Source organism: Rhinatrema bivittatum, chromosome 5 (genome assembly GCF_901001135.1).
Source record: "Rhinatrema bivittatum chromosome 5, aRhiBiv1.1, whole genome shotgun sequence".
In the NCBI taxonomy this organism is placed as follows: domain Eukaryota; kingdom Metazoa; phylum Chordata; class Amphibia; order Gymnophiona; family Rhinatrematidae; genus Rhinatrema; species Rhinatrema bivittatum.
Genome location: NC_042619.1, coordinates 88834409 through 88860369, shown reverse-complemented (window position 1 = coordinate 88860369; position 25961 = coordinate 88834409). Strand labels below are relative to the sequence as shown.

The window sequence follows — 25961 nt, the reverse complement described above, 5'->3', positions numbered from 1 at the left end:
TCCAATAAAAGATCTTTCTTAAACTGCCATACTTAAGCGTACCTTTCTGTGTGATAACTGGTGACATCCCCAAGGGAATCGGGAGTCTGAACTGACAGATGGCTAAGACTTGCCATGGCCAAGCTGATGCTATGAGAATCACCCTTGCCTTGTCCTGAAAGACCTTCTGGATAGTTCTGGCAATATGAACTGGTAATAGAACTGGAAATATTTTGGCAGATAGGAATAAAGCATACAGACATTCCATCTAGCATGAAAGTATCAGAAGCTGATCTGTAGTTGCTCAGATGCATGGAACAGAACTCCTCAACCTCTGTCATCTGATGCAAACAAGTCTATTACTGGTGTGCTTCAATAACGGAACAAGTTGTTTGCAACCTCTTGAACCAAGGACTACTTGTGTAGTTGTACAATGCTACTGAAATGGTCTGCTAGTGCATTCTGGACTCCCAGAAGCTAGGTCATGTAGAAAACATGTTGTGATGAGTCATATGAACATGTGACTCCTTGCTTATTTATATAGATGGCTGCTACCTAGTAGTCCATTCAGATTAAGATTTCTTTTGCCTGAGAGCAAGTGGGAGAAAGCCCTTAGTAATTAGTGGATGGCTCACAGCTTCAGAGGGTTGATTTGCAGGTGACTCTCCACTAGGGACCATGATTCTTGAGTCCAAGTGGTAACAGTGTGTGCTCTCACTCTAGAAGATGTGTACAGGGTCATTTGATGTGCCAAGATGTGTAACAAGAAACCCACTATCGAAGCCTTTGGGTTCATTCACCACCACTGCAGGGAGGTTTGCATCTCAGGAGTTACAAAGATCTGGTAGGACAAAGGCTGAAACAATTGGCCTTGGAGGGCTCACTGAAGATCCCGCATGTGCAGATGCATCAGAAGAATCACACTAAAATGAAAATCTAGAAAAAATTATGAATAAAAAAATGTTTTCTGGCTGCCCATCCCTACTGAATATCTTGGCTAAATGAAAGACAGAATCGTCTGGAGGGAGTCCATTTTGAACCTCTTGGACCATCAGTTTAGCTTCTGCAAATCTATGATAGGCTCAATCCCCCTGACTTCTTGGGATTAGAAAGTAACAGGAACAGAACCCCCGGTCACATTCCTGAAGTGGGACAAGTTTGGCTGCCTTGTGGTAAAGGAAAGAGGCTACTTCCAACTGCAGTTAAGTGGAATGAGAGAGGTCAGAACCAAACAAACTTTCTGGATTGGAGGAGGGTGAGAAGCACAAGCTGTAGACATATTCCACAATTTTCAGGGCCAACTTGTCCTTGGTGATTCAGTACCCAACTTAGGGATGATGGACTAGTCCAAGGGTGGCCAACTCCGGAACCTGAGAGCCACAAAGACTTGGTTTTCAGGATATCTACAATGAATATGCATGGGATAGATCTGCATACAATGGAGGCAGTGCATACAAATGTCTCATGCAAATTCATTGTGAATATCTTGAAAATATGGCCTGTTTCTGGCTCTCAGGGACCGGAATTGGCCAACCCTGGACTAGACCCTTCATATTACCAGAGGCAATGGTGAGATGGTCCTCCGGGACATGAAAAACCGGTTCTAGCCTTCCACTGTGACTGTTGCTAGGACTCTGGCAGATGCCTCTCCCTCTACCAAGCTCTAGTAGGAGTTTGATAATGGGTGCTTGTAAGCAAAGTAATAGCATTTGGTAGGAGCTAGCTGGTTTCCTGCTGTTGAAGACAGCGCCTGTAGAGTGGACTGATGCTCCTTAATCTCAAGGCACCTTATCCCTGAATAAAATTTTCCACCGTACAGAGCACATCTGCTAGGCAGTCATGTATATCTTCACAGAGACCATTCACTTGCATCCAAGTGAGTCTCTTGGTTCCTGTAGAGACCACAGAGATTCTGGCCATGGTGTCAAAGACTTCATATGTGGAGTAGATGAAATGCTATTCACTCTCCTCTACCATTTTCCACATCCTGGCAAAAATTTGCTTGCCCAGGCTTGACAATTTATACCAAAGGCTTCAGTTTTTGCATACATTTAAGTAAATATTGCCTCATGAACAAATGGTAAACAGCAATACAAGAGTTAAGCGTGGACCCCTGGAAGACCTACTTCCCAAACATATTCAACTCCTTTGGATCCTTTCCAGGAGGTACATTAAAGTGATCCAGGATGCTTTGCCCACTTCAATGCTAACCCCAGGATCCAGGATGCTTTGCCCACTTCAATGCTAACCCCATAACATCACCATGAAGTGGTACACCACCACGACTACCTCAAAGCCTGGGGACATCTGGACTCTGTACTTCAGATCAATCTCTTGGGTTACAGAAGACATGATGATCAGAGTTGCCACATCCTTCTTTGCAGATCCTTGAAGTGGCTAAGTATCAGGATGGTGCCAGATATTGGAGAAATGTCAACTAACTAAAAACATCCATTCTTGGGCCCTGCTTCTTCCTCACATTGATGGACAATGTCTTTGCTAACTTATCCAGAAATAAGAAGCCAAGATCTTCCGGAGGAGACATTCTGAGGCACATCCCTGTAGAAGAATTCTCTTCACCTGACTATGGAAGGAACCTTAGCCAAGACTCATATATTGAGGGAGACCAATAAGATCTCTGCTGATCTGAGGGAGAAACGACCAGTAGGAACTTTGAATGAGCTAATCCCACTTCTAACCCTCAGATGAGGTATCTACCACCTCAAGGCAGGGATTCATTCCAAGGCAACTAACTTGTAGACTCTGTAGTGTTCCACTAAGTGGGAAAAGCGCCTCCATTTTGGACACGAAAAGCTCAAACTAACCTCTCCGGGTTGCAGGACTGATCATCTGCACCAGTAGTGCCAGTCTCTGCACCAAGGCCTTACCTTTCATGGTTGAAGGATACCTGTCCCTGCATACCAAGGCACCTCCTTCCAACAAAAGTTAAAGGCACCCTAGCGTATCATGCCAAGGGGGCTGCCTGCATCTTGGAATATAACAGTATATTTTGCTACGATGAGACAGATGGCACCTGGACCGGCACAGAATAAAACAGATACCTTGATGCCACAGGGATCCTCCATACCAGGAAAGGTTAGGACACCTACTTCAAGGAAGCTACTGTCTTTCTCAGCATTAAGGAAGGGTCCACTCCAGTTGATCCCCACACTGATAGTGCTGACTTCTTCTGCACCAAGGGAGACCATTCTGGAGGAGGATCTCTCACACTGTTTATGCACTCTTCTCAGCACTTCACCTGGCAACACTGTCTTCCACACTTCACTCAACCAGTGTTGGGGAGGAGCCTTCCTTGACTTGCAGGAGATAAGTTGAATCCCTCTTTGGCTTCTTGAATCGTCAAGAGTTCAAAAATTGAGTGGCTTCACTCCCTGCCCTCACCCGACAGTGCCTCCATCTTGCAGGTGCGGTACTGCTGCACTCTCAGACATTTGATCACAATTGGGAGCATCGTGGTCTGGGATCAAGCACAGACAGCTTAGAGAATGGGTGTCTGATGGACAAAAGGACAGGCATGCCTGCATGTCAAACTCCCTAAATGCAGCCTTTTTGGCCTTGGGCTTTTTTTTTTTTGTTAGAAGCAAACATTCTGTTAAGGGCCTACTGAAGTAGCAATAAGAGAAAGATTTGTGAAGTGTTAAATTGAGGCAAAAAAAGGACTAAACAATGCTAAATATATTAGCAAGTCTGGGAAACGCATCCACGTGGTAGTTTGGACAAAAACAAAGACAGGCTTTGGGGGGGCTCATAAGGCAACGTGCACATGTGGATGTCGCCATTCATTATGGCCAAACTCATGCCTGCTTCCTAAAATTGAATCAGTTTATATTAAAAGAAAAGTCATAGAATGCATATTCACATGAGTTGCATATAAGGAAAAAACACAAAACTTACTGGAAATGTTCTACATCTTGGCAGATTACTGGAGGTAGATTCTCATCCTTAAGTGCTTTACTATCCCTATTAAAAAAAATAAAAACATTTTAACTAGTAATTTTACATAGAACCTTTCACACTGAAGACTTACAAACACTTGAGATATATGCAAACACAAAGGGTTGACTTCTGAACGGAAAGTATATGATTTAACGTTATATATAGACAAGGACCAAACAAAGGCATCCAGAATCATGCTCCAAAACCCTGTGCACAATCTGGTCATTTTCCATTAGGTAGGATTAATCATCAGGATCTGAAGTCATTCTTTTTATATCTTGAAATGCCCAAAATGACCAAAGTTCATTTATAAACTGATTTTATCTAATCATTTTTATTTGATCACAATCTTTTAACTACCACCTGACAATACTTGCGTGTGGTTCTGGATCATGATCCAAGATCAAGATGGCTCAGAAAAATCACAATTTCATATGAATTAGGAATTATTACATTTATGCCAATATAATAATTTTATTATTTGTACTTTGATTTATGAATATGAGAAAAAAAATAGAGGTTTTATGATAAAAGGTCCTACTTAAGTTGCAGTAGAGGCTTAACATTGCAGGATCTATAATTTCCGCAAAATTGTGACTGAAATACAGCCCTACCAATCAGGTTTCCTGCAGGTAAGTCACCAATTGGCTGTTTCCCACAACTGTCCATCTTATCTGCTATGCAGCCATAAGTATTTGAAGTTCATCCTGTAATTTAGATAGGGCCCTATTTATGACTTACTTTTAGAGAGAGAAAACCACCCTCTATTAAAAAAACAAAAATGGGTACTAAGAAGATGGGAGTTTATTATTCTGCAGAGCACCACCATGTCTCTGCAAAATATAGTATAGAGCAAAATCAGTCATTAGGTTTTGAAGAGGACCACCACCAAATTGGATATTCTAGACTGCATATAGAAGTGAGTGGCCTGAAAGATTTTGTCATGATATCAATTGATTAATCAGGATCTTTGAGAAAGTGTTGCACAGATGCCTGCAAAAACTTGCCAAGGGAAAACTGGACAGAAGTCTGTTTACCATTTTGGAGGTATGTGGAAATCACCAATGGAAATGGGCTCTGAAGAAGATGGAATTTAAATCGGGTTCCAAGAGTAGGCAATCAGTTTGTGCATGGAACAATAAATTTTTCAGATACTTGCTTATCACAGGCAAATTTTATTTTCATTTGAAGTCTGAGATCACTTAGCAGATTCCTTGCTAGCAGCCAAGACTTGAGATACTTCTTTGTATACAGTGAAGCTGTCACACTCCACTCACTCAATAGTCTGGTCATAGAGGAGATGGATTCAAGGCTAGGGTGGAGAAGGTTCTGACAGATCAGGAGTGATTAGATTTCCAATGTGTTAGGATCTATGGTGGCCAGCTCCACCAAGTGAAGATGGCCTTAGACCATATTGAGGCATGGAAGGTTCTTAAAAAACTTGGTATATCTGTAGGTAATAAAGGCAACCTGTATCCAGTGAAGGAAAGGAATTTGTAGCCAGAGTCTTGTTTTCCTTTCTGAATAGAAGGAATTGAAATCTGCCTGCTTAGGATGGACAAATAAGAAGTTGAAAGATGGTCACAAACTGACCCATTGTGGCATCCCCCACTAAAGATGACCTGTTTGCCACCTTTTGAGCAGGAAATACTTGAGAAGATTTTCAGACTTAGCACAAAAACATAGCTAATTAGCACCTTCTATGTTTGACAGGTAAATAAAAAGCTAAGCTGTGAAATCTTGCTTCCACTTTCCACCATGCCATATGCTCAACTTCCAAATGAAGACAAGTCTAGTGTGCCCTGCTACATAGATTTTGTGGAGTCAGAATGCTTTAAAGTAATTAGATACGTAAAAGTATAGACTATACAAAATCTATTTCCTTCTGAATACTTTTTTTCATGCTGTTACATCAGAATGCTTCATTTCTGTACAACCTCAGTGTGCCAATCACGCTAGTCATTGCTGTGAGATAGATTGGGATATGATAGGAAGCAGAAGTGGCATGAAGTCCAGATTTTTAAAAAAATCAATTTAAAATTACAGTAGAGAGGGATATCTAAAAGTGTTCTCAAAAAATGTAAAATACAGAGAACAAAGATTAAAAACTTTTTAAAAGTTAGAAGTTGGGAAAGCATGTAGAGGTATGGCTTTGGGAATGCTTGCCAACAGATTTCTAGAAGAGGGTATGGGAGGTGAAGTGGAAAACAGGGTTGTGTTTAATGTGCATCTGTGGAAGGCGTTACAGGAAGGATGGGTTGTGGGGTTTTGGGAGGATTGTGTGTATGGGGGGTTTTGGGGTGTGTTTTAGAGGTATGTTGTGAATGAGGGTTGTATATTAATTGGGTGTGTGTGGAGGGGTTATGTTCATGTATATGAAGGATATTGTAAGTGGGCAAGTGCTGGGGCTGGATGTGTATTTGGATAGGTTTTGTGGGGGGAGGGGGAGTTAATGTGCGGCATGGTTGTGTATGTATATGGAGAGTTGTGGTATTTTTGTGGGGTATGGCTATATCAGGCTGATACAGTAAAAATCGCGGGAGAGCGGGTGAGCGCCTGCTCTCGGCACGCGCACAGGCCACTCTCCTGTGCACGCGATTCAGAAAAAAAATTTAAATTAGGGCCAGCAGTAAAAAGAGGTGCTAGGGACACTATGCGTCCCTAGCACCTCTTTTTGGACAGGAGCGGCAGCTGTCAGCAGGTTTGACAGCAGACGCTCAATTTTTCCGGCGTCCATTCTCAAACCCGCTGACAGCCACGGGTTCGGAAACCGGACGCCGGCAAAATTGAGCGCCCGGTTTTCAACCCGCAGGCCGATTTTAATTTCTTTTTTTTTTTTTTTGATTATTTTTAACTTTTGGAACGTCCGACTTAATATCGTCATGATATTAAGTCGGAGGGTGTACAGAAAAGCAGTACACTTTCCCGGTGCCGAGAGAAATTAACGCCTACCTTTGGGTAGGCGCTAATTTCTGAAAGTAAAATGTGCGGCTTGGCAGCACATTTTACTTTCTGTTTCGCGCGAGAATAACTAATAGGGCCATCAACATGCATTTGCATGTTGCCGGCGCTATTAGTTTCGGGGGGGGGGGGGGGGGGGGGTTGGACGTGCGATTTCGACACCCTATTACCTTTTTCTGAATAAGGGGTAAAGCTAGCGCGTCCAAACGCGGGTTTAACAGCACTGCAGCGCACTGTACTGTATCGGCCTGCAAGTGAGTAGATAAAAGGATGAACTGAGAAGCTGCATCATTTTCCTTGTCTGTGGGACTGGTGTAAGCGTGGGTGCTAGGAGCAAGTATGTGTGTGTGTGTGTGTGTGTGTGTGTGTGAAAGAGATGGGTGATGGTAAGGAACTGCATGTGTATGGGGTTTAAGAATGTGGGATGTGTACGGGTGTGTGTGTGCGTAAGTTGGGGGATGTGTAAGAAGTGTGTGTGGAAAAAGGATATGTAATTTTGGAAGTGCCTTTTCATGCCATCCTTTGCAGTGTTAAATTATTTTCCCCATTTCTCTCTCTCTGGTAAAATTCTGATAGGATGAGGGGGCAGGTGTTTGGAATTAATTGCTGGTCAGATTTCTAACAGTTTCAAATAGTTTCCCATATAAGGCAACAGGGATTTTTTTTTGTTTGGAGGCTCTGTTCTTTGAAAATACAGTTTGTATTTCTAGTTTTCAGAGTATTCTGAGATATTCACATTTTTTTCCTATATGCCCAACTTGATTTTCCATCTCATTTTGAGTTATTGTGCCTACAGACAGATAATGAGCCATATTACATAATTCTTTCCAATATGCCATATGTTGGAAAGCATAAAAACACCCATGCATTACAAAGTGTCCTATTTCAGAAGGAAGGTGCTAGCATATATCATGGTACAATGATCTCTATGCCATTTCTCTCTCAGTCACTTCAAAGAAATACACAGTTCCAAGTACAGCTTTAATAAAGATTAAATGGAGCAATGCTGGTAATGATAAATTGGGAAGCTAACATGTTCAGTCCAGGTATGCCAATCTTGAATAAATATTAAAATGAAAAATTTAAATTATATAATTAGCTGAAGAAAAATAAGATAGCAAATAAGAAAGAGCTGTAATATAGACTTACTCTGGTCTTATTCCTGCTTTATCACCTGAAAAAAAAATCAAATACTATATCTGAAACAAAATTTATAAATTTATTGTAAAGCTTTAAAATAATGCAACCTAAACACAAACAAAAGTTACACATTTTTAACATTCAAGAACAGGCTCACTCTTATCCAAGTATTTCATTCACCATTTTCTACAGTCAATGTTTTTACTATTTGCTCCCTAGCAAAAATATCACTAACTATTAGAGATGTGAATCGGAACTGAAATCGGATCTGATTCTGGTTCCGATTCACATCTCTATAGATGTGAATCCGTTATCTCTGTGTTACAAAACAATCAAAAGAAGAAATTGTCCAGATACTTTTACCAGTGAATATAAAATATATACACATATACTTACACACACACACAAAATATACTATTGTATAATAGACAATCCTAATGAAAATTCAACTGAGGGCAAAATGTTTTCTCAAAACCAAATGTTCAATCCATTTGCTATACTTCATAAAGCAGAGAAACTTTCTTTACAATAGATACCCACCTCATTTTTCAGCTGTTTCAAATGTGCTTATCAGTCACATTCACAATTTCACATTAAATGAACACATATGAAACTGATTAAATTTCCAAGAGGATCATGGAGATCAATCAACATAAAAATGTTTAATAAGCAGTTTTTTCTGTAGTATCCTTACAAGAACTTTGAAAGTGCTACAGTATGCTAATTGCAAGAGAATAAACTGAGTCAAAATATTTTTATACCATCTTAGTTTTCATCCCTTGTGTGGAAGCACAAATCCAAAATTTAAGAGTAAACCACTAAGGCCCTGGACTTAGAACAATGTTTCCCAACCAGGTCTTATAGCTTCACCCAACAGGTCTGGTTTTCAGGATAGTTACAAGCAAAACACATGGGATTTATATATTTTAGAACCCTGTTTATGCAAACCACATCTTATTTATAAAAACTTCTAGACCACCTTCCTTGACCCACAAGTCACCCAAAGCAGTAAACAATAACAAAAAATTACATCAGCAAAATATTCACAAAACAGACTACACAAAAGAAAAAAATAAAAACAGAACCCATCAAAAAACAGAGGAAAAACAGTAGCAGAACCTGAAGCAGCACAGACATTTAGTCAATGATTTGACGTTTTATAAAGACTAGCTAGTACACTTCTTGCCTGAACTGTAGTGGCAAGCTATTTTCACTGGGCTGGTGCTGCAACTGAAAAAGTCAGATCAGTAATGGGCACAGAACAGCACCCGCACTTTGGGAGCAACCAACAAATGTCCCTGATTTGATCTGAGCTTATTGTGGATATCCTAAAAAGCAGACCTATTAGGGAAGACTGCAGGACCAGACTGGGGGAAACAGTCTTAGTTCAGTGAGCATATATTCTATCCCAACAAAATGCAAAAAAAAAAAAAAAAAATTTAAACAATTTTCCAACAAGACTTACTCTTTTTATCTGAAGAACTATTAAAGTCTATACCACCAAGACCTTCATTGACTGTGGTAGTTGGAGCGGCTGCAGTTGTTCCCAGCGTCAAACCTAAACCTAAATTGCTTTGGCCAAGACCTAGAAGTAAAGAAAAATAAATCTGGTATATTAATTTGGATTTTATATATATATATATTTTATTTGTGAATGGTATTTTATTCTATTAACACATTTAACTTTCTTTTCTAAAGTAATTACATGATCATGAAGCAGTTAAGTGTCAATTTAAGTAAATGCAAAGAGGTATCAAATTACTAACATTTTAAACAGCTACCCTTTTTATTGGGAAATGTACTTCAGTTGTTAGGTAGAGTGGGCTGAAAAGAGGCAGCAGGATATCTTAACTGAACAATTTTAAAAACATCAAATAGTTTTTAAACAGATGACCCTGCTCGTTTGGTCTTCCATCTCAAATCTGAAACTACCTTTAACCCTGGCTATGGTGGCAATGAAATTTTATTCACAAATATTCAGGCTCAAGCCTCTAATTTCCCTCCCTTGTGCCTCCTATCCCAATCAGTTGCATTCCTTTGCTCTCTGAGGAACTCAGTGGGTGCAAACTATTAATCTAGTCACTTGTAGGCTGATTTACTATACTGTACTAATATGTTACCACACATAATTATGAATGGTCCCCATTAGAAATAATGGGAACTTTAGTAAATAACGTATGTCGCTATGTAGTAACACTTTAGTGACTCAGCCTCATGGTGTCACAATTGGTAATGCCTCATTTTTCAGATGACTTGCTTATTTTAGATATATTTATCATTGTTATTGATTATTTTACTTGATTTGTTATTGCAATTTTGCTTTACTCTTCCTGTTTCGTTTGAAGTATCTTATTGTGTATATTTTCATTGTAAGCCACCTAGGGTTTTGTACATAGGCAGCATATAAATAAAAAAACCATAACCAACTGCTAGGACTCCCTTGGGGGACTATAGACATCGCCCCTGCTGCATCCCTAGCCTTGGCAGACCCATGAAGATGAGCAAAAAATCAAAGCTAGATGATTTCATGAATGGCAATGTACACCTTTACCACTGAGCCACCAGGCCAGCTGAAAGGAAGGCTTGTCTAAAGCAACTGCAAGAATCTTTTATAATTTTTATTTTATTTATTTATTTTTTTTAAATAGGGCAGATGCAGCATAAAACTATTTCAAAATCAACTGTACTCTGAAATGAGCCAAGGTTGGGTTTGTCAAACAGAAAAGAGAAAGCACATAGCAGCACAGAGACCATCATGGTAACCATGATGGAAGAGATGTTACCTCAACTGGATGTAGATCAGGTGACCTTGGTAGTGTCATAATAGATGCTATCCACTGACAGCAGGATGTCCACTCACACATGGGTGACATCAGATGGACCTAGCATGAAGTTTGACTTCAAAGTTTCTAGAAAATTTGAGCATGCCCTATTAGGCATGCACAACAAACATCTACACAGTGCCCTTTCAATCCATAATTTAGCTCAGACTTGGAGAAAGCAACCCCAAGGGGAGGTAGACTGATTTTGTGAGGACCAACATCCTGAGGTCCTTGGACAATACCTGTTACAGATAAGCAAATCTGTTTTCTCCAAGGACAAGCAGGATGACAATCTTCACACATGGGGAATCCCCTAGCTACAGACTGCCCTGAATGAAAGGAGAAAACCCCCCAAATCATGCCAACAGGCATAAGAACATAAGAAAATGCCATACTGGGTCAGACCAAGGGTCCATCAAGCCCAGCATCCTGTTTCCAACAGTGGCCAATCCAGGCCATAAGAACCTGGCAAGTACCCAAAAACTAAGTCTATTCCATGTAACCATTGCTAATGGCAGTGGCTATTCTCTAAGTGAACTTAATAGCAGGTAATGGACTTCTCCTCCAAGAACTTATCCAATCCTTTTTTAAACACAGCTATACTAACTGCACGAACCACATTCTCTGGCAACAAGTTCCAGAGTTTAATTGTGCGTTGAGTAAAAAAGAACTTTCTCCGATTAGTTTTAAATGTGCCCCATGCTAACTTCATGGAGTGTCCCCTAGTCTTTCTACTATCCGAAAGAGTAAATAACCGATTCACATCTACCCGTTCTAGACCTCTCATGATTTTAAACACCTCTATCATATCCCCCCTCAGTCGTCTCTTCTCCAAGCTGAAAAGTCCTAACCTCTTTAGTCTTTCCTCATAGGGGAGTTGTTCCATTCCCCTTATCATTTTGGTAGCCCTTCTCTGTACCTTCTCCATCGCAATTATATCTTTTTTGAGATGTGGCGACCAGAATTGTACACAGTATTCAAGGTGCGGTCTCACCATGGAGCGATACAGAGGCATTATGACATTTTCAGTTTTATTCATCATTCCTTTTCTAATAATTCCCAACATTGTTTGCTTTTTTGACTGCCGCAGCACACTGAACCGACGATTTCAATGTGTTATCCACTATGACATCTAGATCTCTTTCTTGGGTTGTAGCACCTAATATGGAACCCAACATCGTGTAATTATAGCATGGGTTATTTTTCCCTATATGCATCACCTTGCACTTATCCACATTAAATTTCATCTGCCATTTGGATGCCCAATTTTCCAGTCTCACAAGGTCTTCCTGCAATTTATCACAATCTGCTTGTGATTTAACTACTCTGAACAATTTTGTGTCATCTGCAAATTTGATTATCTCACTCGTCTTATTTCTTTCCAGATCATTTATAAATATATTGAACAGTAAGGGTCCCAATACAGATCCCTGAGGCACTCCACTGTCCACTCCCTTCCACTGAGAAAATTGCCCATTTAATCCTACTCTCTGTTTCCTGTCTTTTAGCCAGTTTGCAATCCACGAAAGGACATCGCCACCTATCCCATGACTTTTTACTTTTCCTAGAAGCCTCTCATGAGGAACTTTGTCAAACGCCTTCTGAAAATCCAAGTATACTATATCTACCGGTTCACCTTTATCCACATGTTTATTAACTCCTTCAAAAAAGTGAAGCAGATTTGTGAGGCAAGACTTGCCCTGGGTAAAGCCATGCTGACTTTGTTCCATTAAACCATGTCTTTCTATATGTTCTGTGATTTGATGTTTAGAACACTTTCCACTATTTTTCCTGGCACTGAACTCAGGCTAACCGGTCTGTAGTTTCCCGGATCGCCCCTGGAGCCCTTTTTAAATATTGGGGTTACATTTGCTAGCCTCCAGTCTTCAGGTACAATGGATGATTTTAATGATAAGTTACAAATTTTTACTAATGGGTCTGAAATTTCATTTTTTAGTTCCTTCAGAACTCTGGGGTGTATACCATCCGGTCCAGGTGATTTACTACTCTTCAGTTTGTCAATCAGGCCTACCACATCTTCTAGGTTCACCGTGATTTGATTCAGTCCATCTGAATCATTACCCATGAAAACCTTCTCCATTACGGGTACCTCCCCAACATCCTCTTCAGTAAACACCGAAGCAAAGAAATCTTTTAATCTTTCCACGATGGCCTTATCTTCTCTAAGTGCCCCTTTAACCCCTCGATCATCTAACGGTCCAACTGACTCCCTCACAGGCTTTCTGCTTCGGATATATTTAAAAAAGTTTTTACTGTGAGTTTTTGCCTCTACAGCCAACTTCTTTTCAAATTCTCTCTTAGCCTGTCTTATCAATGTCTTACATTTAACTTGCCAATGTTTATGCTTTATCCTATTTTCTTCTGTTGGATCCTTCTTCCAATTTTTGAATGAAGATCTTTTGGCTAAAATAGCTTCTTTCACCTCCCCTTTTAACCATGCCGGTAATCGTTTTGCCTTCTTTCCACCTTTCTTAATGTGTGGAATACATCTCGACTGTGCTTCTAGAATGGTATTTTTTTAACAATGACCACGCCTCTTGGACATTTTTTACTTTTGTAGCTGCTCCTTTCAGTTTTTTTCTAACAATTTTTCTCATTTTATCAAAGTTTCCCTTTTGAAAGTTTAGCACGAGAGCCTTGGATTTGCACACTGTTCCTTTTCCAGTCAGTAAATCAAATTTGATCATATTATTATGATCACTATTGCCAAGCGGCCCCACCACCGTTACCTCTCTCACCAAGTCCTGTGCTCCACTGAGAATTAGATCTAAAATTGCTCCCTCTCTCGTCGGTTCCTGAACCAATTGCTCCATAAAGCTATCATTTATTCCATCCAGGAACGTTATCTCTCTAGCGTGACCCGATGATACATTTACCCAGTCTATATTGGGGTAATTGAAGTCTCCCATTATTACTGCACTACCAATTTGGTTAGCTTCCCTAATTTCTCTTAGCATTTCACTGTCCATCTCACCATCTTGACCAGGTGGACGGTAGTATACCCCTATCACTGTAGTCTTCCCTGATACACAAGGGATTTCTACCCATAAAGATTCAATTTTGTATTTAGTCTCATGCAGGATGTTTATCCTGTTGGACTCTATGCCATCCCGGACATAAAGCGCCACACCTCCTCCCGACTGCTCCTCTCTGTCATAAGAAAATTATTCCTTACCTGCTAATTTTCGTTCCTGTAGTACTTAGGATCAGTCCAGACCGTGGGTTATGTCCCCCGTCCAGCAGATGGAGTCAGAGCAAACTTCCAAGGGTGCTGACATATAAGCCTGTGCACCCCCTAGGGATCCTCAGTATTGAGAATATCAAAGCCCAGAGCCAAAAACACTTGACAGGAAAGTAGGATGGATCAAGCACCAATCAAATTGTAACCCCATAAAACAAATAACCAATGCAACTTGCAATGAGAACTGTGAAAGAACTAAGCAACAACACAAACATCAGGATGTAGGAGTATGAGAGACAGGGGATAGAACATACACGAGCAGGCGTCTGACCAGCACTTAGCAAACCCGGGTGGGCGTCTGGACTGATCCTAAGTACTACAGGAACGAAAATTAGCAGGTAAGGAATAATTTTCTTTTCCCTGTACGTACTAGGATCAGTCCAGACCGTGGGATGTACCAAAGCTTCCCTAAACCGGGTGGGTCCCTGAAGACCCTGCTCGGAGAACCCTGTCTCCAAAGGAACCCGAATCACTTACCGGTAGTTGCAACCGGTAATGCTTCGAGAAGGTGTGCAGCGACTTCCATGTCGCCGCGCAACAGATTTCCTGAATGGGAACATGTTGAGACTCTGCCCGGGACGTGGCCAGGGCACGCAACGAATGAGCCCGGACTCCCTCCGGGGGCGCCTTCCCGGCGCCGATGTAGGCCGAGGACACCGCTTCCTTGAGCCACCGTGCGATAGTCGTCTTAGACGCTTGCCGTCCTTTCTTATTACCGGACCAAAGCACAAAGAGATGGTCGGACGCCCGGAACTCATTGGTCACTTCCAAGTAGTGCAGCAGAGAGCGCTTCACGTCGAGACGCCGGAGGGCCTGGGGCGCATCCGACGGGAAGGCCGGCAGCTCCACCCACTGGTTCAAGTGGAAGGAGGACACCACTTTAGGTAGGAACGAAGGGACCGTACGAATGGAAACTCCCGAGTCCGTGAAGCGTAGAAACGGTTCCCGGCACGAGAGCGCCTGAAGCTCGGAGATGCGCCTCGCCGAGGCTATGGCAACCAGGAACACCGTCTTAAGTGTGACGTCCTTGAGGGAGGCCTGCCGCAGTGGTTCGTAGGGAGCCTGTCCAAGGAGCCGGAGAACCAGGTTGAGATTCCAGGAGGGATAGGGGTGCCGCACCGGCGGCCGCAGGTGCTTGACTCCCTTGAGGAAGCGCGAGACGTCCGGATGAGACGAAAGATCTGGATTTCCCGTGGTACGAGCCAGGGAGGCTAGAGCAGAGACTTGCACACGCAGGGAGTTGTAGGAGAGACCCTTCTCCAAGCCCTCCTGGAGGAAGGCCAGGACCTGACGGAGCGAAGGTGCGGTCGCGGATGCTCCTTGCCCGGCACACCATACCTCAAACACCTTCCAGACCTGTACGTAGGCGACTGAAGTGGAGGTCTTACGTGCCTTGAGAAGAGTGTCTACCACGGTTACTGCGTATCCTTTGCGCAGGAGACTCTGCCTTTCAAAAGCCAAGCCGCGAGACAAAAGTGTTCCGCCTGGTCCGAAAATACCGGACCCTGATGGAGCAGCCGCGGAAGGTGTGACAATCGCAGAGGTCCGTCCACTACCAGGTTGAGTAGATCCGCAAACCACGGACGCCGCGGCCACTCTGGCGCCACCAGGATGACCTGCCCTGGATGATCTTCTATCTTCCGCACCACCTTGCCCACCAGAGGCCACGGAGGGAAGACGTACAGCCGAAGATGAGGGGGCCAGGGTAGCACCAGGGCGTCCACTCCTTCCGCCCCGTGGTCTCTTCTCCGACTGTAGAACCGCGGAGCCTTTGCATTGCGAGACGTTGCCATGAGGTCCATGGCGGGTGTTCCCCAGCGCCGAGTGATGAGCGACATTGCCTCGTCGGAGAGAGTCCATTCCCCTGGGTCCAGCGTCTGCCGACTCAGGTAGTCCGCCTGAATATTGTCCACGCCTGCGATGTGGGAGGCCGCCAGGCGGTCGAGGAACCGCTCCGCCCAGGCCATGAGACGGGCCGCTTCGATGGCCACACCCGGGCTCTTGGTGCCTCCCTGACGGTTGATGTAGGCTACCGTGGTCGCATTGTCCGAGAGAACGCGGACCGCCCGCTGTCGGATAAGGAGCAGGAATTGAATGAGCGCCAACCGGACTGCCCTGGTCTCCAGGCGGTTGATCGACCAGGCCGTCTGTTCCTGTGTCCACTGCCCCTGGGCCGAGCTTCGGAGACACACGGCCCCCCAGCCGGTCAAACTGGCATCGGTAGTAACCACAATCCACTCCGGCGACTCCAGGGGGCACCCCTGTGCCAAGTTCCTGGGGTCCAGCCACCAACGAAGGCTGAGTCTGGCCGCCGGCGGAAGAGGTAGTATCGCCTGATAGTCCTGCGAGACCGGTTTCCACCGCGAGAGTAGCTCCATCTGTAGAGGCCTCAGGTGTGCAAAGGCCCACGGCACTAGGTTGATGGTGAAAGCCATCGATCCCAGGATCTGCAGATAGTCCCTCGCTGTTGGGACTGGAAGAGAGGCAAAGTTGCAAATCTGCTCCCTGAGCGACTGGGCCTTGTCCGGCCGCAAGAAGACCTTGCCTTGAGCGGTGTCGAAGCGCGCTCCTAGGAAGTCCAACTGCCGCGACGGGAGGAGACTGCTCTTGCCGAAGTTGACTACCCAGCCGAGAGCCTGAAGAAATTCGACCACCCTGTCGACTGCTTGCTGCCCTTGAGAGAAGGTCTTCGCTCGGATGAGCCAGTCGTCCAGGTATGGATGTACTAAAATCCCCTCTCTTCGGAGCGCGGCCGCTACAACCACCATTATCTTGGTGAACGTCCTGGGCGCCGTTGCCAACCCGAAGGGGAGGGCCTGGAACTGGAAGTGTTGCCCCAGTATCTTGAAGCGGAGGAGCCTGTGATGGTCCGGGTGTATCGGAATGTGTAAGTAGGCCTCCGTCAGATCCAGGGAGGCCAGGAACTCCCCCTGATGAACTGCCGCGATGACCGAGCGAAGGGTTTCCATGCGGAACCGGGGTATCCGGAGGACCTTGTTGACTTCCTTGAGGTCTAAGATGGGACGAAAGGATCCATCCTTCTTGGGCACCACGAAGTAAATGGAATAATGACCCGAGCCCACATCTCCGGAGGGGACGGGTGAGATGGCCCCCAGGGCTAGGAGCCGGTCCAGTGTGCTTTGTACTCCCAGGCGCTTGTGACTTGACCCGCAGGGTGAGAAGACGAATCTTTCTTTGGGGAGATACCGCAAATCCAAAGCGTAGCCGTGCCTTAGAATATCTAGGACCCATTGGTCCGTGGTGATGTTGGCCCACTCCTCGTAAAACCAGGCTAGTCGTCCTCCGATCCTCGGGAGGGAGGAGTGAGCCGGCCTGACATCATTGGGTAGACTTGCCGGAGGAGCCCTGCGCCGAAGAGTCCCTGGGTGGTCTACGGCCCCGAAGGACCGGGTCCATGACTGAGACCTGTTCGAGGGGTTTCTCGGACCCTGAGACCTGGAGCCCCGAAATCGCCGTTGAGAGCGGGACCGATTCCTGGAGAAGGAAGTAGACGGACGATAAGACCGCTGGCGGTCCTCGGGCAACCTGTGTACGGAATTTTCCCCCAGGGATTTGATGATCTGGTCAAGATCCTCACCGAAGAGGAACCTACCCTTGAAAGGTAGAGACCCTAGGCTGGATTTGGACGAAGCGTCCGCCGCCCAATTTCGAAGCCACAGCAGGCGCCTGGCGGAAACAGCCGAAACCATGGTCCTTGCCAGGACTCGCAGTAAATCGTGGAGAGCATCGGCCCCGTAGGCAATGACGGCCTCCAGCCGGTCCGCTTGCGCCGCTTCCTCCGGTGGTAGTTGCTGTGAAGTAAGGAGCTGCTGCACCCACCGAAGACCGGCTCGCTGGGTAAGAGAGCCACAAATAGCAGCACGGACCCCCAGCGCCGAGACCTCGAAAATCTTTTTGAGGCAGACTTCTAGCTTTCTGTCCTGTACATCCCGGAGGGCCGTTCCCCCTGTCACGGGAATCGTGGTCCTCTTAGTGACGGCAGAGACTGCCGAGTCGACCTTGGGTACTTTAAGCAGGTCCAAGAAATCGCCGGGGAGAGGGTAGAGCTTGTCCATCGCTCTGCCCACTCTGAGAGATGCCTCCGGCGTGTCCCACTCCCGCACCAAAAGATGGAGGAAAGACTCATGAATCGGGAACGTTCGCGCCAGGGGACGTAAGCCCGCCAGAACCGGGTCCCCTTTTGAGCTAGCTGAGGCTACGGAGGGGGCTGGGGGCCCCGGCGGTTCGACGGGCGGATCGAGATCCAATTCCTGGAGAACGTGTGGGATGAGGTCAGACAGCTCCTCCTTACGGAAGATCCGGAGCACCCCTGGGTCGTCACACTCCAGGTGCGCTGCCAGGAGCGAATCATCGTCAGCCGTCGAAGCCGGGTCGCTCCCAGGATCCTGCGTTGGAGCCACTCCGCTGGGTGGGAGAGCCAGAAGCGTCTTATGGCCGCCCCCCGAGGGCGCTGGATTGCCCCCCCCCCCACCCCCACCAGTCGGGGAATCTTCGCGGGCGTGGGGTTCGCTGGAGCACCACCTGGGGATCCCCCCGCCGGCTGCAGGCTCTGGAGGTACGCCTGATGCATCAAAAGGACAAAGTCCGCCGTAAACCCCCCTGCTGGTGGAGGCACGGCGAGTGAGAGGTCCTTGGAGGGGCCCGCAGCGATGGGGGGGGGGGGGCGATGGAGCTAGGATCGGCCTGAAACGCGGCGAAAAACCATGTGGAGACTCCTCCGCCTCCGAGTCAGCCGCGCTCTCCAGCTCTAAAATGGCCGCCGCTCCCGCCAAAGAAGGGGGCGGGGCCCTTCCCCTGGAGCCGCGGCGATCGGAGCCTGACGGCGAAAAAGTCGGGGAAGCTGGTCCGGTCTCTCCCCCGGGGAGAACAACCCCGGAGGACCCGTCTCGCGATCCGCCCTGCCCCGGGTCGGCGCCGGGAGATCCCTTAAGGCGCTGCATGGCGCGCGGCCGGGAAGAAGAGTCCCCTCAGCGACCGCCCCTAGGCCGGAGCCGAGCACTGCGCGCCGCGGGAGGAGCGGGCTCGTCCGCCCAAGCTCAACAACACACCCTCCCCTCAGGAGCAGCAGGGGAATGAGACTTCCCTGCTGCCGCGGCCCCGGGGAATGGAAACGTCGCGGGGCCGAGGGGGAGGGGGTGCGAATCGCGGCGCGCCGAAGGGGAGAGGCTGGCCCCACCAGCATCCACCTGAGCCGTCCGACGGCGAACCTGTAAAGAAAAGATAACACTCACCGCCGGAAGAGAGAAGAAGAGAGAAAAAGGCAGGCAAGAGAAAAAACCCAGTCCCGCTGGCACGCTGACCAGGGCTGAGAGACCCGGGCAGGGGCTCAAGCCTCCCTGAAGTGAGAAGAAAAATTTCTTTTCCTTTTTTTTTTTTTGTTTTGTCTATTTATTAATTTAGAAGCCCAGGTCTGCTTGATCCTGTCCCGAAAAAAGAAAAGATGATAGAAAAAAAATGTAGCAGAGGCCACACACTGGGGAAGCAAAGGTTCCCCCACTCACATCTGCTGGAGTCAGAGAGATACTGGGGATCCCTAGGGGGTGCACAGGCTTATATGTCAGCACCCTTGGAAGTTTGCTCTGACTCCATCTGCTGGACGGGGGACATAACCCACGGTCTGGACTGATCCTAGTACGTACAGGGAATGCGATATAATTTGTACCCCGGTATAGCACTGTCCCATTGGTTATCCTCTTTCCACCATGTCTCTGAGATGCCAATTAAGTCTGTGTCATCATTTACTGCTATACATTCTAATTCTCCCATCTTACTTCTTAGACTTCTGGCATTAGCATACAAACATTTCAAAGTTTGTTTTTTGTTTGTATTTTTATTCTGCTTTTTAATTGATAGGGATAAGTTAGAATTTTTTAGCTCAGGTGAGTTTTTAGTTACAGGCACTTGGACTACTTTTCTAATTATTGGAACCTCACTGTCGGGATGCCCTAATTCTAATGCATCATTAGTATCCTTTAAAGATACATCTCTCCGAACCATGCGCTGCTGAGCGACTGTCGGCTTTCCCCTTTGTTCTAGTTTAAAAGCTGCTCTATCTCCTTTTTAAAGGTTAGCGCCAGCAGTCTGGTTCCACCCTGGTTAAGGTGGAGCCCATCCCTTCGGAAGAGACTCCCCCTTCCCAAAAAGGTTCCCCAGTTCCTAACAAAACGGAATCCCTCTTCCTTGCACCATCGTCTCATCCACGCATTGAGACTCCGGAGCTCTGCGCGTGGAACAGGGAGCATTTCAGAGAATGCTACCCTGGAGGTTCTGGATTTAATCTTTCTACCTAAGAGCCTAAATTTGGCTTCCAGAACCTCCCTCCCACATTTTCCTATGTCGTTGGTGCCCACGTGTACCACGACAGCCGGCTCCTCCCCAGCACTGTCTAAAATCCTATCTAGGTGACGCGTGAGGTCCGCCACCTTCGCACCAGGTAGGCATGTTACCAGGCGATCCTCACGCCCACCCGCCACCCAGCTATCTACATTCCTAATAATCGAATCACCAACTATGACGGCAGACCTAACCCTTCCCTCCTGGGCAGTAGGCAAGCATCCTGTAGTTCAGAAGGTTACAAAATGTCTATTATTTACATGGCTTTTACAATAATATTTCCTATCAAGCAGATTTCTTGCTAAAGGGACTAAAAAAAAAAACATGTCAATATGTTGATAAACTAATATAAGAGTCTCTCAGAGAGGTTTTGCAACATGAAAGGGAAATCAACTTTTAGTTAAATAAGACTGCCACATAAAGAAATGTAAAATAATCTTTGCAGTATGTTACACAAGCTTGAAAGGAAGCAATCCAAATAAGCTCATACCTGTGGTTGAGGTACTTGCAGCCTGAAATGGGGTACTTCCTAAGCTAGTCAGAGGTCCTCCAAGAGATAGACCTGTTGATGCAGATGTAGTTGTGCCCGTTGTACTGCCCAAGTTTAATGTGAAGCCAGTAGACCCTGAAAAATATGTAAAATACAATAAAGCAGCAAAGCAGCAAGGAAATGTAGAAGCCAGGTTGTAAAACTTGAGTATTTTAAGTCTTGGATATTTTATTTAAAGCAGACATTTCTTAGGCACATGCGTGCCTGTACTCCATACAATATTAACATCATTTTTGAAAAAATTCCTGCCCTCTAATCTGAAAACCCAACCTCCATAAAGAATGACGCATTTCATACTGATGACTTCATTAGTGGTTTGAATATATAAAGACTAATATAGAAATGGGTAATTATTTACCCTCTAGGGACAGGTAAATACCTACAGTATCTGAATGTAATCCGCTTTCAAGTGCCTGAAAAGTAGAAATAGCAAATGTTGCTTACCTGTAACAGGTGTTCTCACAGGACAGCAGGATGTTAGTCCTCACATATGGGTGACATCACAGAATGGAGCCCAATCACCGAACACTTTTGTCAAACTTTCTAGAACTTTGACTGGCCCCTACTGGGCATGCCCAGCATGGCACTAACCCTGCAGCTAGCAGGGGTCCCTCTTTAGTCTGGTTACAAAGCTACAGGCAGTGCCGAAAAATATAATAAGAAAACGAACCCAACACCACGGGGTGGCGGGCGGGTTTCGTGAGGACTAACATCCTGCTGTCCAGTGAGAACACCTGTTACAGGTAAGCAACATTTGCTTTCTCACAGGTCAAGCAGAATGGTAGTTCTCACATATGGGTGACTACCGAGCTAAGGATGTCCGGACATGCACCAAATGTATCCAAGAAGTGCAACATGCACAACAATTGGGATAGAATTTTGGGGATGGCATCCTGAACCCCACCGGGCAGGCGGAAGGGTGTTGGTACAGCACGTCGTAAATAGGTTACGCAAGACAGACTGGCCGAAGATGGAATCTTGTCTTCCGGCTTTGTCTAGGCAATAGTGGGCTGTAAAAGTATGGAGAGAACTCCAGGTAGCAGCCCTGCAAATGTCAGGAAGCGGCACCGATCTTAGGTGTGCTACTGAAGTCACCATGGCCCTCACAGAGTGTGCTTTAACACGATCTTGAAGTGGAATGCCCGCTTGCTGATAGCAAAAGGAAATGCAATCCGCTAGCCAGGAGGAAAGAGTCTGCTTACCTACTGGCTGCCCCAATTTGTTAGGATGGAAAGAGATAAATAATTGAGTGCTCTCTCTGTGGGCAGCTGTACGGTCTAGGTAAAACGCTAGAGCCTGTTTACAGTCAAGGGTATGCAGCAGAGCCTGCTCGCCTGGACTGGAATGGGGCCTGGGAAAAAAGGTAGGTAGTATAATGGATTGATTGAGATGAAACTCTGATACTACCTTAGGCAAGAACTTAGGGTGAGTGCGAAGAACCGCCCAGTCCTGCAGAAGTTTAGTGTAAGGCGAATAGGTAACTAGGGCCTGTAACTCACTAATTCTGCTAGCTGAAGTGATTGCCAAAAGGAAAATCACCTTCCATGTGATAGCGAAGTTCACAGGATTGGAGAGGCTCAAATGGTGGTTTCATGAGCCGACCCAAAACCAGGTTAAGGTCCCAAGAAGGGGCCAGAGGATGCAGTGGAGGCTTGAGATGAAGCAAGCCCTTCAAGAAGCGTGTTACAAGGGATTGTACTGAGATAGGGACACCCCAGATACCTTTATGGAAGGTGGCCACCGCATTGACATGCATTCTGATGGAGGAAGTTTTAAGACCCAACTCTGACAAGTGCCAGAGGTAGTCTAGAAACTGTGGGATTGGACAGGTACCATGACGTGAACCTGTTCCATTTGTAAGAATACAATTTTCTCGTGGAAGGCTTCTGTGAAGCAATCAAGACACGAGAGAATGGATCGGAAAGGTTAAGCGGCTGAAGGATTAACCTTTCAACATCTATGCAGTCAGGGACAAGGCTTGCAGATTGGGGTGGCGGAGGCACCCATCATTTTGAGTGATTAGAAGCGGGTCTGTTCCCAGAGGAATGTGCCTGCGAATGGAGAGATCCTGAAGTATTGGAAACCACACCTGGCGGGGGCAGTGGGGTTCTATCAGGATCATGGTTCCCTTGTCCTCACGTAACTTCACGAGAGTCTTCAAGAGAAGTGGAGGGAATGCATATAGGAGACCAGTTACCCATGAGAGGGAGAACACGTCTCTTGGTGGATAATGTTGGCTGAGAGTGAGAGAGCAGAAATTGCCTACTTTGCGATTCTGGGGTGATGCAAAGAGGTCTATTTGAGGATAAACCCATTTTTGAATTGCTCGTAGTTCCAGGAAATTTATCTGGTGTTTGGCTTCCTCTGGAGACCAAGAACCTTGTGTCTGGAGATCGGCCACATGGGTTCCTCACCCGAAGTTGGAAGCATCGGTGGTTAGAGTTATGTGAGGGTTTGGCGCCTGAAAGGGCGAGCCCTGTAGAAGATTGATTTGATTCATCCACCGGGCGAGAGACAGACGGAGTGAGTCGGTGATGTGGACAATGGTCGACAGGGGCTGAAGGGATTGAGTCCATTGCGACCTTAGGGTTCACTGCATGACTCTCATGGCCAGGCGAGCCATTGGGGTGACCTGAACTGAGGACGCCATGTGTCCTCGGAGGATGAGAAAACGATGAGCAGTCGAGCGTTGAGACTGCAGCTGATGCGCCAGAAACACGAGAGTAAGGGCTCGTTGTCAAGGCAGGAAAGCCTTTGCTTGTAAGGTGTCCAAGTCTGCCCCAATGAACGATAAGGTTTGAGATGGGACTAAGCAGGATTTGTCGTAGTTGACTAGAAATCCGAGTGAAATTAGAGTGGTTAAGGTGAGATGTAGGGATGACAAAGCGGCTTGCTGAGTCTGAGCCCTGATTAACCAATCTTCCAGAGAGGGGTATACATGAACACCTTGAGTCCTGAGGAAAGCGGCAACCACGAGGAGGCATTTTGTAAAGACTCGTGGTGCAGACACTAGGCCGAATGGAAGCACGCGATACCGATAGTGCTTGGGGTCTACGAGAAACCTCAGGTATTTGCAATAAGATGGCGTTATCGCAATATGAGTGTATGTGTCCTAGAGGTCGAGAGAGCAGAGCCAGTCTCCTCTTTGTAGAAGAGGAAGAAGCGAGCCCAAGGTTACCATCTTGAACTTTCTCTCTGGAGTTACTTGTTGAGGGCTCGTAGATCCAGAATTGGACGAACACCTCCCGATCTTTTGGGTATTAGAAAGTACCGGTAATAGAACCAGAGACCTTGCTGAGGGAATGGTACTAGTTCTATTGCTTTGGACTGGAGTAGGAGGGAGACCTCCTGCTCCAGGAGCAATGAATGGTCGGATGTTTTCCATGCCATTAGAAGCGGGGAATCCGGTGGGATGGAAAGAAAATAGAGATGATAGCCCTGAGCAATTATTGCTTGGACCCAGTGGTCCGAGGTGACTGATTGCCATATGTTGTTGAAATGGCATAAGTCCTCCCACTGGTATGTGTGGTAATGGAATCTGGCTGCTGCTCTCTACGTGAGAGTCAAAAGCCAGAAGCAAGGCCCGGCTGGGGGGCTGTCTGTGGCTTTTGTTTTCGGGTCTGACGAGACTGTGATTTGAAGAATGGTCTCGTAAAATGACATCTGGCTGCTGGCGGGTAGGACTTCTTTGGTCTGTAGAAAGACTTTTTAGAGCCCTTCCGGAAAGGCTGTTTGGAAGGATAATCCGAAGGTATCAGAGAGAGCTGTTTGAGAGTCTCATGATGGTCCTTTAATTCAGCCACTGTCTTTTGAATCTGCTCGCCAAATAGATTGTCTCCTATATAGGTAAGGTCAGACAACCTATCTTGGACTTCCGGTCGAAGGTCTGAAGACTTGAGCCAAGCCCATCGTCTCACTGAAATAGCTGCTGTAGATACTCTGGTCGCAGTGTCGAAGATGTCATAACATGATCTGATCTCATGATTTCCTGCCTCCAAACCCTTGTTAATTAGGGTGTGGAGTTGTTCTGGAATTGACTGAGGCATGGAGGTTGTCAACTCCTGCATCTTCTTAAAAATGACCCTATTATATTGGGTCATATAGAGTTGGTAAGCAGAATCGGAGGATCAACATTGGTATCTAAACATGGTATCTAAAAACTTCTGTTCCTTGCCAGGGGGAAAGGAAGTGTGAGGTTTCAATCTTTTCGCTCTCTTTTGTGCAGATTCAACCACCACAGATTAGTGATTCAACTGAGGCTTTTGAAAGCCTGGAGCTCACTGCACCAAATAGGCAGAGTCAGTTTTCCTGTGGACTGGTGCAATGAAGCCAGGATGTTCCCAGTTCTTCTTGAGGAGATCTGGGAGAACTTGGTGGATAGGGATGGAGGTGATTTCCTTGGGCGCATCCAGGAATTGAAGCAACTCCATCATTTGATGTCTGTCGTCCTGTTCCGTTAGTAATTGGAAGGGGACCAATTCATACATTTCCTTCACAAAATTTATGAAAGAAAGGTCCTATGGAGGAGAACGCTTTCTACTCTCAGTGGGTGAAGGAGGTGATGGCAAGTCATCGGTGTCTGGTGAGGAATCATCAGTCCAGGTATAATAAGGATCAGTACCTGTCCCTCTAGGAACTGGAGAGGGACGGGGGAGTTGGATACCTGAAGGTCCCGGTCTAGGCTCCAAAGGAATAACCGGAGGCACCGATGAAAGCAATGAAGGCCCCAGCGCAGGCATCGAGGGCATCGGTGGATGGCTTGATGGAGGTATCGGCACCGATCTCGATGGCTGAGGCAGAATTCCTGATGGAGGAATGCAGAACGGTGTTTCTCCTCCCAATGATAAAGTAAGCAGGGAGGGCACCAGAGCCATCGGTGACCCGGGGTCCATCGGTGGAAAAGCGGCTATAAAGCACTTCCATTCTCAATAGCAGC

The 25961-nt window shown here is 46.1% G+C and overlaps 1 protein-coding gene across 6 annotated transcripts in view; it reads right to left on the bottom strand.

The window, feature by feature from the left end:
* The window catches only part of NUP58 (nucleoporin 58), a 206913-nt gene that overhangs the window by 154221 nt on the left and 26731 nt on the right, over window positions 1-25961 (bottom strand). For 5 of the 6 annotated variants that reach the window (XM_029602565.1, XM_029602567.1, XM_029602562.1 and 2 more), the window contains exons 4-7: window positions 20966-21100; window positions 9503-9622; window positions 8047-8071; window positions 3895-3960 (exon numbers count right to left, since the gene is read on the bottom strand). In XM_029602565.1, coding sequence (XP_029458425.1) covers window positions 3895-3960; window positions 8047-8071; window positions 9503-9622; window positions 20966-21100 — 346 coding nt within the window. The remainder of the gene's footprint in view (window positions 1-3894; window positions 3961-8046; window positions 8072-9502; window positions 9623-20965; window positions 21101-25961) is intronic. The other variant, XM_029602563.1, reaches the window with a different exon arrangement.